The sequence below is a fragment of the Pocillopora damicornis genome, chromosome 7 (genome assembly GCF_964200805.1).
Source record: "Pocillopora damicornis chromosome 7, jaPocDami1.2, whole genome shotgun sequence".
Classification (NCBI taxonomy): Eukaryota; Metazoa; Cnidaria; class Anthozoa; order Scleractinia; family Pocilloporidae; genus Pocillopora; species Pocillopora damicornis.
In genome coordinates, this window is record NC_142676.1 from 6,154,646 (window position 1) to 6,168,345 (window position 13,700).

Consider the following 13,700-nt stretch of genomic DNA (forward strand, 5'->3'; position numbering starts at 1 on the left):
CCATTTCCACCTGGTTGCATTGACAGGTGCCTAATATCTTCACGTGTGAAGATATCAAAAATATTATGATAACTTCAGTGACCAACATAGTGCATCCAATGCATCCCAATCAGTTGACTGACACTTATATCGCCTAATCATTCTATACAGCACATGGCAATCTGAGGCCTTTCCTCAGAAGCTGGAAAACTCTTTAACAAAACTTATCATTCAAATCAGCACTCAATCCCCATGGTATTAACAAATGGTTTTCATCCAACCAATTTATTCTTGTTTTTCTTGTTACTGTGTTCCTCCAAAATAGTGAAGCTCTATTTTCTGCATGTAAACACATTCAACCCACAATTCCTCTCTGTTTTGATGAAGGACTAACACTCAAAATGCCAGCTTTGAAACTTTTTACCATGGCTAATTAACATTATCAACTCAGTTGATAAAACCAAAATTATCTTGTCACATTCCCCCACTGATGCAGCATCACAGTTTGTTTAGAAACTTGCCCCCTTTGATCCACAAAGTAGTCAGTTTTCATGAGGGGTTTCTGTTAAATTTTCAAACAATAAGGTTGAACTAGAATTTCTTTGAAAAAAAGAAACATTTCTTTTTATGTGTATTCAATTAAAATTTTTTATCACACCTTGAAGAAGGTTTTCTGTGAGCTGAATTCACTTGCAGGTGATCTCTGCATTTGGTGTCCATAAAATGTATTGTAAAATATACTTTACAATTGTGTTTGCCTGTGGATGTGAATTTATCCTCTCAAATTAAAAATCTCTCTCACATCCCTAGCCAAAGCACACTTGTGAGGGATATTGTAAGCCTTCAAATACACAAATGGGTCCAAGTACATCCAAGTTACATTTTGTATGTAACTGCCACATTCAGAGCTAGAGAAGAAGTTGGTCTGCCAAACAGGGTGTGACAAATAAAACAACAACAGTCAGCAAGAAACAAGAACATTTAATAAACTGCCAGTATATCTAATAATCTACAGCTATGAAAAGTTTCTTTCATAGTTTTATAAATACTGTATGCCACTGAAAATCTCAACCAAAATTTGCTATGGATTCATACAGCCCAAAACAACAAATACTTTGCTATAAACTAAGTCTCGCCAAACAGACATAAGACATAACTTAATAACTGGCAGTTTTGTCTTCATCCCTAAAAACCAGTAAGGTACCTTGAAATATAAGTCAAAATTGTAATTTAGAATGTCTTTTCAAATATATAATTTATTTTATATAATTTGAATAAATTTGTCTCAGTATCTTAAACAATAAATTTGTCTAAACATTTTAAATATATTTTGCTCAGTCAACCAACAATTAAATATTATCAGCAACAGTCCAAAATATTAACTTTGACAACATGGCCCAGAAAAAATTGACACTCAAGCCAAGAAAACTGGTTTAAAATATGTAGAACATGATAATTTACAGTAAACTTCCTTGGATGAATTGTATGAAACAAGATACATCTTGATTAGAGTTTTGATTAAAAAAAATACAGTAAGACAAAAACTGTGAAACTGCAAAAGTTAACTTTTTTAACTTTCCTTTTTCTTTTTTAACATTTCAGTACTGACCTAACAGGCCTTAGCCTGAAAACACATTGCCTCTTCTTATTCTTTTATGGCAAGAGATGGTAAAAAGTCATCCTCTACACTGTCAAAAGAAACCTTCATAGCTTTTCTTGCCCTTTTTTTGACTCAAACTAAATGAATGTATTTTAAGGTTTAAAGGTGTTGTATAGAAACAGAAAAAATTAAGGTCGTATCGTATTTGATCAAGTATCAAATTGGGCTATAATCATAACAAATGTACAGCAGACACTGCGAAAAAAGCTATTTGAATCTTGAGAGTGAAAGGGATTGGAAAAGGAGAGGATGTGATTATAGAGGGTGAGGGCCTCATCTTCATGTACTTAATCCAGTTTTCTTGACTCAAGTCCAAACATTTGCAATGTTAGCAACTCAATTGAAATGAATTAACTGAGCTGCACTCTGTTGGACACATAACTTACAGTTTTGAGCTCCTAAAAACTGGTGACAAGAACCCTAATTTTGTTTCTTTGTTTTTTTGTTACTGACTTCTTGATGATCATCTCCAAAAGAATTTGCTTCCAATCACAACTTTTATCATGACAGGTTTTCAGAGCTATTCAATTACTCTCTAAAAATTACATTCTAGATTCAAACTCAATCTTGTAATGAGACCTTAAACTCTTCATAGAAGTCTTACAGAGAACAGGAAGGGGTCAGTATCTGTGAATCACAATTTATGAACAAATGATCTGCAAAACAACAATCTAGGTATCTTTTGTAGATTTAGTATTATCTCTAAAATCATAGTAACCCCTTAACCATCCTGTTAACTTAATATCACAATATTGAATAGAAAAATATAAGAAACTGGAATAGCACTTCTGTGGACAGTAGTTCTAAGTGTTGCATTGCCTTAAGACCTTACTCTCCAGGGGTTACTCTGAAAGTTTGAGACTTTCTGCAACAAAATTTGCTGAATAGTAAGTTGCACATCCATTATAAACAAATCTAACCAACCCACCAACCCTGACACACATGTTTATATAGTTAACATTGCCTTCTATCTTCTACAATTTATGTTGGCAATCTTTTAACTCTCTACCACTCCCTAAATCTGGGTATAACCCATCCCCACCCCCTTGACCTCATCCCTAAAAGCTACAATTTTGTTTCAGTCCCTCCCTCTGTGAAATGAGATAATTGACACCCCCCTCCCCCCACCAAAAAAAAGACACCTCTAAACACTGCAGAGATTTCGCAAGGACAACTGAGAGGGACTGACTACTGTATTCATAAATTCCCAAATTCTCAGTCCACAGTCTAACATTTCACTTTGGAATTTTTCAAACTAGGCATAAATATCAGATAACTGACTTGCTGATACAACTGACTTCATAGAAACTTGAACAATAATGTTGTAAAAACAGGATAAGAAAAAACATAGTACATAGCTGTACCCTTTCATCAAAATAATTAAATACAGCAAGAAGCAAACTGAATACCTTCAACTACAATAGTGGATTTTATTCCACCAAGCTATTCTCTTTATCATCAAATAACACCTCACATAATGGATTTAAGGTCTAACCAATTGCATGAATTCCTTCCCAGATGATGGGAGAGATACACTGTGCTTTTGCAGCTGTCTCCTTGAGTTTCTGGATGATTTCTATATTTGCCTCCCAGAAAGTCTTAGATCTGTAGGGGATGTTATGCTTTTTACATAACTCCTGAATTTTCACCTTGGCATCACGCAGCTTGTGACGAGGTAGCCTTGGAAATAGATGATGCTCAATTTGAAACTGCAGGCCACCATGAACAAAGTCCAGCCAGGGATAACATTCAATGTCCATAGTAGTTGCCAGCTGGGAAAGAAGGAACTGGTTGCTCTTGAAAGCATCCAGGGGATGACCATGATAAGTTTCCATAGAGAAGTGGCTCAGAGTTATCTGAATATGAAGGAGCCCTGCAAGGAAGTGGGCCACAGAAACAAAGACAAACAGAGCAGGCCAACTGGGCAGATATGAGCACAAGTAAATGTACCATGTCCAAAAGAATACCAATCCAAGTAATTCAAGGGTTTTATTACGTCCTTTCGGTAAGGAAAACACTAAAAGAAAGCTCTGTAGGTACAAGTTGTACCTTGCAACACCCATTATTATGTAATACAACCAGTGCTGATAGGAAACAAAGAACCTTGCCAGTCCATCAAAATAAAGGACTTTCTCATGATACATGGACCTTACTGACTTGAAAAACTTGTCAGTAATGGCTAGCACTGGAAGATGTTGTATGTCTGGGTCAAACTCCACTGAGTTTGTCACAATGTGATGAGCATTATGGCTTTTCTTCCACCATCCGATGCTGATACCAGTTGTCATGTTGCCAACAAATATGCCGATCGAGCTATCTGTCTTCAAGTCATGAGTGATGGCAGTATGACCAATGTCATGTCCAATAAATGCCATTTGGTGCCAAAACAGTGCCACAAGCACAGAAGAGGCCATTTGTATGTAAACATTGTTGCTGAAGACAACACCATACACAAGCAAAGTAAATATAGCACCCAAGTTGACTGCATGCCCAGCATAGAACCAATCTAAAGTAAAAAGACAAAATAACCCACACTGTCAAGTGATGACAACAAACTAAATATAGCAGAGTTAGCAAATAGTTACTCCGATTGGTTACAAGCAGTGGTTTGATTCTCTTATCCCAATATAAACCAGAATTTTGATGACCAAAAAGAGAGATGTTTTGTGGGAAGGTCCTCTATTAAAAAAAAAAAAAAAAAAAGGAAACATCTTGCTTTTAGGGTGCCTATTTCTTGTTTTCACAAGATTGTGCTAATTTCTGCCAATCTGATCCCACATAGGATGGGAAACATCACTCCATTCTTTTTTTTTTTTTGGGCTCATCCATCCTTAGTTTCCAAGTATTAATGTATTCAAAGACCCAAGCAAAATGGATTCCCACATGCTCGTTAAGCAGTGTTTTCTACACATCATATTTCCCAGAAACTAGGACTGAATCAACAAATTTCTTAATCAAACCATATCAGTATGCTGAGAATTTGCTCAGTCCTGTTAAAATTAAAATTTGTCCAAAGTTCTTCATATCTCCTTTTTTGCTTGAAGTGCTCAATTATTTAGGAATCTAGCAAGCTGACCCCTCACTGTTACATATCATCTCTGAAAATGTGTACCACAACTTCTATACTATACTGGTAATTCGAAATTTGGCTGAAGATCAAGGTTTAGGGAATGCAGTAAGAGTGCATAGTATTTCAGAACTCATTTCTTAACTTAATTGAACTAAAGGGAACTAAAATACCACCAAGAAATACCCCACACGATGCACAATATATTCAAGGGTGATATCAATGAATTTTTGGGAACAACCATCAGGTGGTTTTTTAAGAGGACGCATTTACCTATACCAGATATTTACATCGTTACTCCTCTCTCCTTTCATTCTCGGATATTATTGATTAAGTATGCAGATTGATTGAAAACACAATTATTCATTTCACTGGTAAGTCTTGTTTGGCTTCATAACATTACTCACAGCTAAAAAGTACACAATATGGCCTACAAAGAATTTGGGTTTTCAGTTTCATCTTAACGAGTTGTCCGAGTTAGCCCATGACATCTGTGACCACATTGACAACTGGGTTACGCTTCAAGTGTTCATCAAATAATTTGCACACCAATTTTTCCTGTTAGCTCACAATCATCTTAATCATATCTCCATGAATAAATTACAAGAAATTTTTCATTTTGCCTTCCTTATAATTTCTCTGTCAAAATTTTAAATATTCCATGACTTTGAACATTTTTTTTTCATTTCTTAAGGGTAAGTGACAGTAATTCTGACAACAATAACATTACACCTTTTACAACATCTTGTCAGGTCAAGCTGGTGTTAAATATCTCAAAAAAATTCAGGAAACAAATGAAACATTTCAGTTTCAAGGGAAAAAAATATTTTGAAACTAGAACAATGTGGAAATATATATCTTCTTGTTTCACACGATCCTTTTATATTTCATTTACAAATACCCAGTGTGATATTAAAGAGATATTCCGTAAAAGAAAACGTCTTTCAAACCAATTATGACTCCGGAGACATGACAAAACGGAAGCGAAATTGACGAGCAACTTCTTTGTTATGCATATAGCACAAATTTCACTTTCCGATTGTATTCAAATAAGGAATAATGTGGTGCCTCGTGCATGACAATAAAAGAACTAGTACAATTTCCACGGAATCGAGGAAGTATGAGCTAAAAAGCAAGATTCTGTTTATCGTGCATGCATGATTTGAGAATCCTCTTACATGTTTTCTGCACGATCATTAAAAAAAGTTGTAGGTACACTGTGATATATGATAATACACATTTGGCGCTGGTTGAGAAATTTGTGGTTAAGGATTAACGTCTCGAGAAGAAATTGCCGATAACCGCTCCCGTTATCGATTTTTGTTTCCAAATAAGGGTCTTTCGAGACATGAAATCTCTGATAGTAAACAAGGAAGATGGAAATAGAGATTCTGCTGTTCGCAATTTTTTTTTTCATTTCAGGGCCATACTTCGTCACGAGTCTTTAGATCCGACGGGGGTAAATACTAAAATTGTTATCAAGCTCGAGCATTGCTCCCATGATTAAGTGTACTGATGAGTCAAACAGTAAATGGAAGCAAAACCACTCCCCGAAAAGACTCAAATTCGCCTACAAATGGGTTTCATGATGACATAACCTTAAGTCACGCTGCCAAGCTAAGGAAGCCATTCTAATGAATTTGTAAATAAACTGAAGCAAACCAAGCACGCCACAAGTAAATGCAATAGAAAAATTATTAAAAACATTAGAGACTCCAACGTGAATTGCTTTTGAGACTATAAAATTACTCAATTTCAACAACGAGGTTTCACTGAATCAGAGAAGCGGGGTTTTAGATTTTAATACAAATAAATTTAAATCAGAGGATTTTCCATGCATCGAGACGGTCCTGAGCATGTATTTTCACACGTTCAAAGCGTAAAATCCTGAATATTTAAACATTATCGACCAGGTAAAGTCAACTACAGCCATAAGAAACGCAAACTACTCTATTCTACAGCTACGCTGTGACAAAAGATCAACTTACAGTTTGTGTCAAGACATTGCTCAATTTCATCCCGTACTTTTTGAAAGTCTTTGATCAGACTGGACTCCTTCACTGTCTGTTCACATTGGTCTTTCACTTCACCGATTTTGAACGCGGGCAATTTCCTTTCAGCTACCCAAGGCAAGTGGAAGGCTCGGAAAACGTCTGTACTATCGTGACCGGCCATATAGCGTATCGGAAGCTCTCCGCCGGGGTGATGCGGAGCCCAACGACCCAAATCGTAAACTCCACCATCGATGACAACCCAGTAATCGCCCTTACTGTTATGTTTTTTCACCTCTTCTAGACTGTAGTATTTTACCTCCTTCATTCTGAGAAAAGAAGACGGAAATTTCGTCTTAGATTTGAATAATTTGCCGGCTTTTTCTAAGCCTCATGGAGTCCTTCTACCGGCAAGCGTTCACGCGATAACGATTGAAAAAGACAATCTAGGATACACAGAAGGCTTTATATCACCAGATGCATTCTGATTGGCTGAAAACAATGGCGCGTTGATTTTGACCAATTAGAAGCCGTAGTCGTAAAAATAGCTCTGTGGTGGAAAGCCATTTGCGTAACTGACATCCGTTTTGCACGAGCTTAATTGTCACAAACGAGAGAGTTTACATAATCAATTAAAGATTCTTTTTTTTTAAAAAAGAAAAATATTCCTTGAAACATGCTAAAACGAAGCGCCTTTTGACGGTAACTCCCGCGAGCTCATTAGGAGCGATTCCCGTGGGATGGAAACAAATTTAGTTAAAACTGATGAAGCAATATGCTTGCATAATGTCCACAGTAGAGTGTCGCTCAAAAATATTTAGGATTGATTTGATAAGCATTTTATGATTCCTTTTTAGTTCAGATTAAACCATGCGCCGATACTTGTCAAGTTTGTGAAAATATATATATTTTTTCATAAGTTGAAAATCAAATGCATCGTTTACCTTATCACAAGCTGTTAAGATGAAAGTTTCAATTTTGAATTAATTAAGCGACAATGCGGAACAATGCATTACTGTTCGAATTTCTAATATCAATTTGTGAAAATTCTTCGAGGTAGATGCGCCCTTAGGCACCTTCGCAATTGACCGAAACTCGGCGCCAGTGTTATGAAAGATTCGGCGCACTTGGGTATCTCGCATTAATTCCTTAAAGGACAGATAGCGCTATCCACTGGATAAATCGCTATCCAGCGGATAAGTGTCAAAAAAACGTATTTTATTATCCAACGGATAGAGATTTATTCAGTGGATACCGTTATCTACCCTACGAACAACCGGTCTGCTGATTCCGTCTGTGCACGTTCTTTGTTTTGTAAATGAATTGACTGATCAATATTGAAATTTAAGTTAATACTGGACATTTGGACCTGTCCGCTCGAGGGTCAGAGTACGATCGGTGGTTCGGAATTTCTTGAAGCAGGCCTGGTCTAGAAGAGTAGCTTTCGTACGCACTCAAGAGGATTTCAGTTTGCTCTTCATGTGCCTAGATCAAAAAGTCCCAAGCCTTCCTTAGCCAAATTGACATATAATGAAGAGTCTCTCGCTCTAAGGCATGGAAATTAAATCACTGAGGTAATATCACGTGGACTCGTTCTACAAGACCTTGGGTTTATTTTCTCTTTGAATGGAAAGCGCCATCTAAAGGTCAAGGGCCTACTTCCAGTTGGTGGAACATCCAAATCGTCTCGTGGTAGTTCACGTGATCATAGCACGGTCTGGTAAGGTTCGAACCGACGAAACTCCCAATTACTATTTTTTAGGGAAAAGAACCTAGGCCCTCAAATTGAAACTGTACTAGCAAAAAATACAATTTTGTTTTCATGAACCGGACTTATTTCATTAGACTGACCAAAAACTCTTCAGTCGATTTTGGGACCGGTCATTATTGTATTGATCACTTGGGGGGGGGGTGGGGGTGGGTCGGAAGATTTTGTTTGTGTCACAATATAATTTACCTGTTTCCCCCCCCCCCCTCCCATAAGGCTCTTGAACATTCTTATGATTCCCCCGTCGTTAGAAGTTGATTGGCAGTCAATTTTCAATAGACCCACCTGTATACTCTGTTGGCGATGACTGATCTCACCTCCTGAGAGCTTGCTCTCATTTCTGTCGCAGAAAGCACTTGGCAGTACGTTTCACTACTCCTCCCGGACAAGAAAGGCAGAGATTTACCTCTGAGGCACCAGTATCGCATTCGAGAGGAGTAAAATCGCTTCTTATTTCATTCTGCGACAGAAACGAGAACAGACCGAGAACAAGCTCAGAAGGTAATGTAACATGAACACCACGAGTTACGGTCTATTTTAGACGGTAGTCCCTTCCCGGGTCTGGAAGCACGAAAATGGATGCGAGAATTTCGTACGCAACCCAGCGTCCTTTTGACGGAAAAACGCGACAACCGTCTGAAATCGCACGGTGGTACCCTACACTTAAGCTTATTTATCACTTTTTGATCGGGAAGGGGCTTAATCACCTCTGGTAAAATTAATAGTCTTTGCAAACCTGATTGCAATAATAAAATGAAGCTTCCTAAGGAATATTTTGTTGTTACCCAAATATTATATTGAAAGACTTCCTCATGGTTAAGTTTCTCGCTCTAATTACCTTCTCGCTTGGAAGAGGCTGTGGTCCCGCAAAAGACTTGCCCACGGGAATCAGTTTAAAAAGGCCAGCCCTATGTTTGGACTGATTTTGCATAACAAGAAACTTCTCCTGGATACAGAAACGCTCGACAGTAATTTTGATATAGAACGGTAATGAAATTCACTCTGAAGAAGCCACAGGAATGATGAATCTTTAAAAGCATCAGCAGCAAACTCAACAAAATCTTGCCATTTTACTGTTTGGTTTAAGATGAAATGGGTTTTAGTCCGCCCCTCATCTTTTCGCTTGCCTAGATATAATTTAGTTAGAAAACGTGTAACCGATAGCAAGTTTTTTTTCGCTACTCAATCCTTATGGTCCTAATTGGATTATTTATACTCTACAAATTATTCAGAAAATAAGAGATCAGTAGGGATTGGCAGAAGCCCATAAGTAATGGGCTCCTTGGATTAGTCGTTATTTACCGCAGTCAATTTTCAAAGAGGGATGGAGGATTTTGTGGAACCAAACGGTGAACAGTGGGAACTTCGGGGGTATCAGTCTTCACCATGTCATCGTGACACAACCAAATTCCCCCCACCCCTCCCCGTCAGGTGATAAATAATGACGTTTCTCTCTCCTTATTCCACAAAAACCGATCGCAACTGTTCTGGCAATCGGATAATTTGGTTTTATCAGCTGAGGTGATAATTTAAATTCGCCACCGTAAAGAGTTTCAAAGCTGACGTTTCGAGCTTTAGAGCCTGTTTACATGGATGTGGGGGACCTCAGGTAGGTGAGGTGACCCGCCTAACCGTGGTCGAAAAACATACAATCTTACAGTCCCAGGATGCCGGGGTGAAGTCTCTCGAGGTTGTTATCGCACTTGTAGTTAAGGAGTTTAAGATGTCACGACGGCGACTTATTATTTTCTTCTAAGATTTTCGCCAGTGGCTCGATTTATTTTTTTCTCAGTTCGTGAGCGGGCGATATTCTACAAATCCTGCAATCTGATTGGTTCCGTGAGCGGGCAGTATTCTCTCCATCCGGCCCGCTCACAGCGGGCGGCATCCTTGGTTTTCTTGGAAACCTTTTAAATCGCCTTTTAATATCATTACGGAAATAAATATGTTTTGATGAAACCCCTCTCTTTCATTTGCATTGCCCTTGTTTTCTCTGTCATCTGCTCGCTCATAAATTGTTCCATTTATGGAGAATCTTGCCGTAATTACAGCCCTTTATCATTCAGGTTCTTTTCGCAACCATGCTTTAGAAAAAGATAAAAATGTTATTCACCAGCCAAGGTCGTTCCGTATTGGGAAAAACTGTGCCCGAGGCCGTAGACAGAGGGTGAATAACATATATGTGCTGACCGTTTTTGACGGTACTACGTCTTCACTTCGGCACAACATGTGAATCGAATGTAGTGTTGAGACTGAATTGTTGTCGAGGTTTCATTGCCAAGAAGACGTGAAAATTGGTGTTTTAACGTCTAAGTTCTGCATGGGACAGCGAGGAAATGTACAAAGTTTTAGCACACTCGTATTTCGCCATCGTTTTTCTCATTTAATCCAGGTACGCCTAGCCGGGGTCGCTTTCATGGCAAAAAGCTCAAAAGAGAAACACGTATGTTTTAAAACTTTGTACATTTCCAAGCCGTCTCATGGCAGAAATCCCCAGAAACCGCGACGGGCACACAAGGAGTGTGAAATGGTCATATTTCTGAATATTTAGCGTTGCAAATCGACCATATTTCAAACTATTCTTTATAACGTATTAGGTTAACGGTTCCTCGCGTAACCTAACACCGTGTAACACAACGCGGGACTCTTTCTTGAATAAATACATAAGTGTCCGAGAATTAATCTTTCGTCTTTCTCGAGACGTGAGCTTGGGACACCTGTACTCAAACTCCCTAATTCTAAGCGCAACAACAACCTCAAGAAACCTCACCCCAGCACCCCGGGGTTGTAAGATTGTATGTAAACGCGTTCTATTTTTTGACCACGTTTAGGCGGGTTACCTCACCTTCCTGGAGTCTCCTACCTCCACTTAAACAGGCCCTTAGTTTCGTCATTCGCTCTGACGGTGGCCAGTTTACACTATCAACCTAGTTGATAAAACCAAGTTATCATGTTATACTCCTCCACCGACGGAGCACAACAGTTTCTGTAGAAATTTGTATAGCACCTCTGGACTCTGATGATGACTTCCGTTCAGGTTGTCGAAACGTCAGTCACCACTATCGACAACAGCAGTCACCGCTATCGACAACAGCAGTCACCACTATCGACAACAGTCCTTGTCAGGGCTGCACTCACCCGGACGCTCAGAATTCCTCAGTCGGAACGAAAGTTTAAGCAAAGACGAAAAGTTCAAAAGATATGCGTTTTTAAACACAAACAGAAAAATGTTGCAGACAGCTGAGAACAAAACAATAAGGCTGGTGTAGGCAAAAATATTTTGCTTCGGTTTGGTCGAGACTAAATCTGAATTTTTAAAACCGGATTTGCGACGTGGTCGGGGTCTTAACAACTTCAAAGTAGAATTCCTAATTTTTTTGTAAATTAGAAGCATACTGTGAGAAAAGCGTTGAAGGGTGAAAAATGGAAATCCCACTTTTTAAATATCAATTCCACTGCCCTTGTGAGTGAGCTGGCGCAAATTATAAATACTAGTACCCAACCCCACACTTCCAGGGCGCGCACTGAGCGGGCTGGTTGTCAGGTGCTTTTTCGGATTTTCAACGTCATTGGCATAAAAGAAGATCGTGCTGAGCCGTTTTTATCAAATTCTGCAATCTCCAGAAAGTTAATTCCATCCGGATTTATCTTTGATGAATAATCTTGGCAGCCAAAATAAGTGAAAGGAATTTTTACTTGATTTGAGATTGGATTATCAAACCTTCGTTGTTTTCAAGGAAATGATCCAGTTCTCTGTGAAAAGGAGCACTTCACTTTGAAAAGTAATAAGAAATCGAATCAGAATGTTTAACACACCGGCTGAATTTCGTCGGCGTATTTATACAAGGTATAGAAAACACGCAGATTAACAACGAACCGCAAAATAGCGCGGATTTAGAGCAAGACTAGACAAACCTCTTTTCAGTACATTTCTAGCCCATCGATCCATGAAAAAAAGGAAAAAGCCCACGTACACACCCGACGTTCTCACTTTTCAGTGTCCTGTCACACGAACGACAGGAAAAAGTTAGCCCTCGGGTCAAAATTCGATGATTAGCTACAGGAATTATCTTGCAATTTATAATACCATGGTACCAGTATTTAAATATCTGAACTTAACCGACCAGAATATTCTCGCCCCGAGAGGTTAATGTATAATTCAAGCTGAAGTATTTAGTCTGCGCCTATTCGCACACAGAAAACCACCGACCGGTTAATTATTAGTTTCATTGTCTGTGAAATGTTTTGAATATAGGGCTTCTCGCCATGGAGTAGATTCGGTCGCATGGCTCATTTTAGATATACATCTATATGTGTGTGTTGGCAAAAAAGGCGTTTTTCTTCGAAGAAATCGCTCTGCCTTTTCGAAACTAACGTTTAGATTTGTCTTGTATCGATAGATCAGAAACAGTTTATATTACCGGTTCGATAGATTGTACAAAATTCATTTTTCATTATATTTAGGAATATTGGAGTCGTGAATGGCCTTTTTCATTAGAACGTTTCCTTCGGGCCTAGATAACATTGTGTTTTCGCTATTGGAGTGAAACTCTGTAAGTTAAAAGTGAACAAACAATGTGATACCGTGTACATACAACTTCAATTGGAATACTACTTTGTTACTATTAATTATTTGGAGCTTACCTGCAAGTAACGAACGAGATTTCACAAGCAAACGCTCGAATGATTCGAGCAGAATTCGACTGACTTGTCGTCTGGCAAATAAAGAAATTATCAGCTGTTTTGGTTTGTTTTTCTTTTTTATACATTCGAGACTTCAAAAAGACCAAGGGCGTTGTTATACCCTGAGACAATGATGACAAATTATGATTTATTTGCTCTTCTGTGGTATTGAGATTCACCATGGGTTTGTGTTATATTAACCAATCAGACGAACGATGGCGATCTGGTGGAGAAAATGCTGTGATAGGCGTGTTTACACCTGTTCATGCAAAATGATTTTAAAACCGGGCTGGAAACTGCGCGTCAAGAGGCCTGGGGCTACAATGCGCTTGGCAATGTAGACGGACCTCAATCGCTTTCCGTTTGAATTTATTTGCACTTCGATAATGAATAATCCTTTCAGTATGCTACTGAAATCAAAGTTGGGGTACTACAGTTTATTTGTCATCGATCGCATTTTCTCGGGGAAATTATTTTTGTCAGGAGCTCATTAAATGGGATCTTGTTTTTGTGTAATCTTAAATTTCTACTCAAATGTCTACGTTCGTACTT

The 13,700-nt window shown here is 38.4% G+C and overlaps 1 protein-coding gene across 3 annotated transcripts; it reads right to left on the bottom strand.

Moving 5' to 3' along the window:
* Positions 1 to 940: 940 nt before the first annotated feature.
* Positions 941 to 13,345, bottom strand: LOC113681495 (uncharacterized). Of its 3 annotated transcripts, none has more exons than XM_089212659.1 (4): positions 13,110 to 13,241; positions 8,751 to 8,925; positions 6,695 to 7,026; positions 941 to 4,145 (listed from the first exon to the last, which is right to left on the bottom strand). In XM_089212659.1, the coding sequence occupies exons 2-4, from the start codon at positions 8,891 to 8,893 to the stop codon at positions 3,130 to 3,132; spliced, it is 1,491 nt and encodes a 496-aa protein (XP_089068785.1). In that variant the 5' UTR covers positions 8,894 to 8,925; positions 13,110 to 13,241; the 3' UTR covers positions 941 to 3,129. The 3 variants fall into 3 exon arrangements, with proteins under 3 accessions (XP_089068785.1, XP_089068786.1, XP_027054388.2); XM_089212660.1 differs by lacking the exon at positions 13,110 to 13,241 and adding an exon at positions 9,304 to 9,469; XM_027198587.2 differs by lacking the exon at positions 8,751 to 8,925 and having other exon boundaries at positions 13,110 to 13,345.
* Between the last annotated feature and the right edge of the window lie 355 nt (positions 13,346 to 13,700).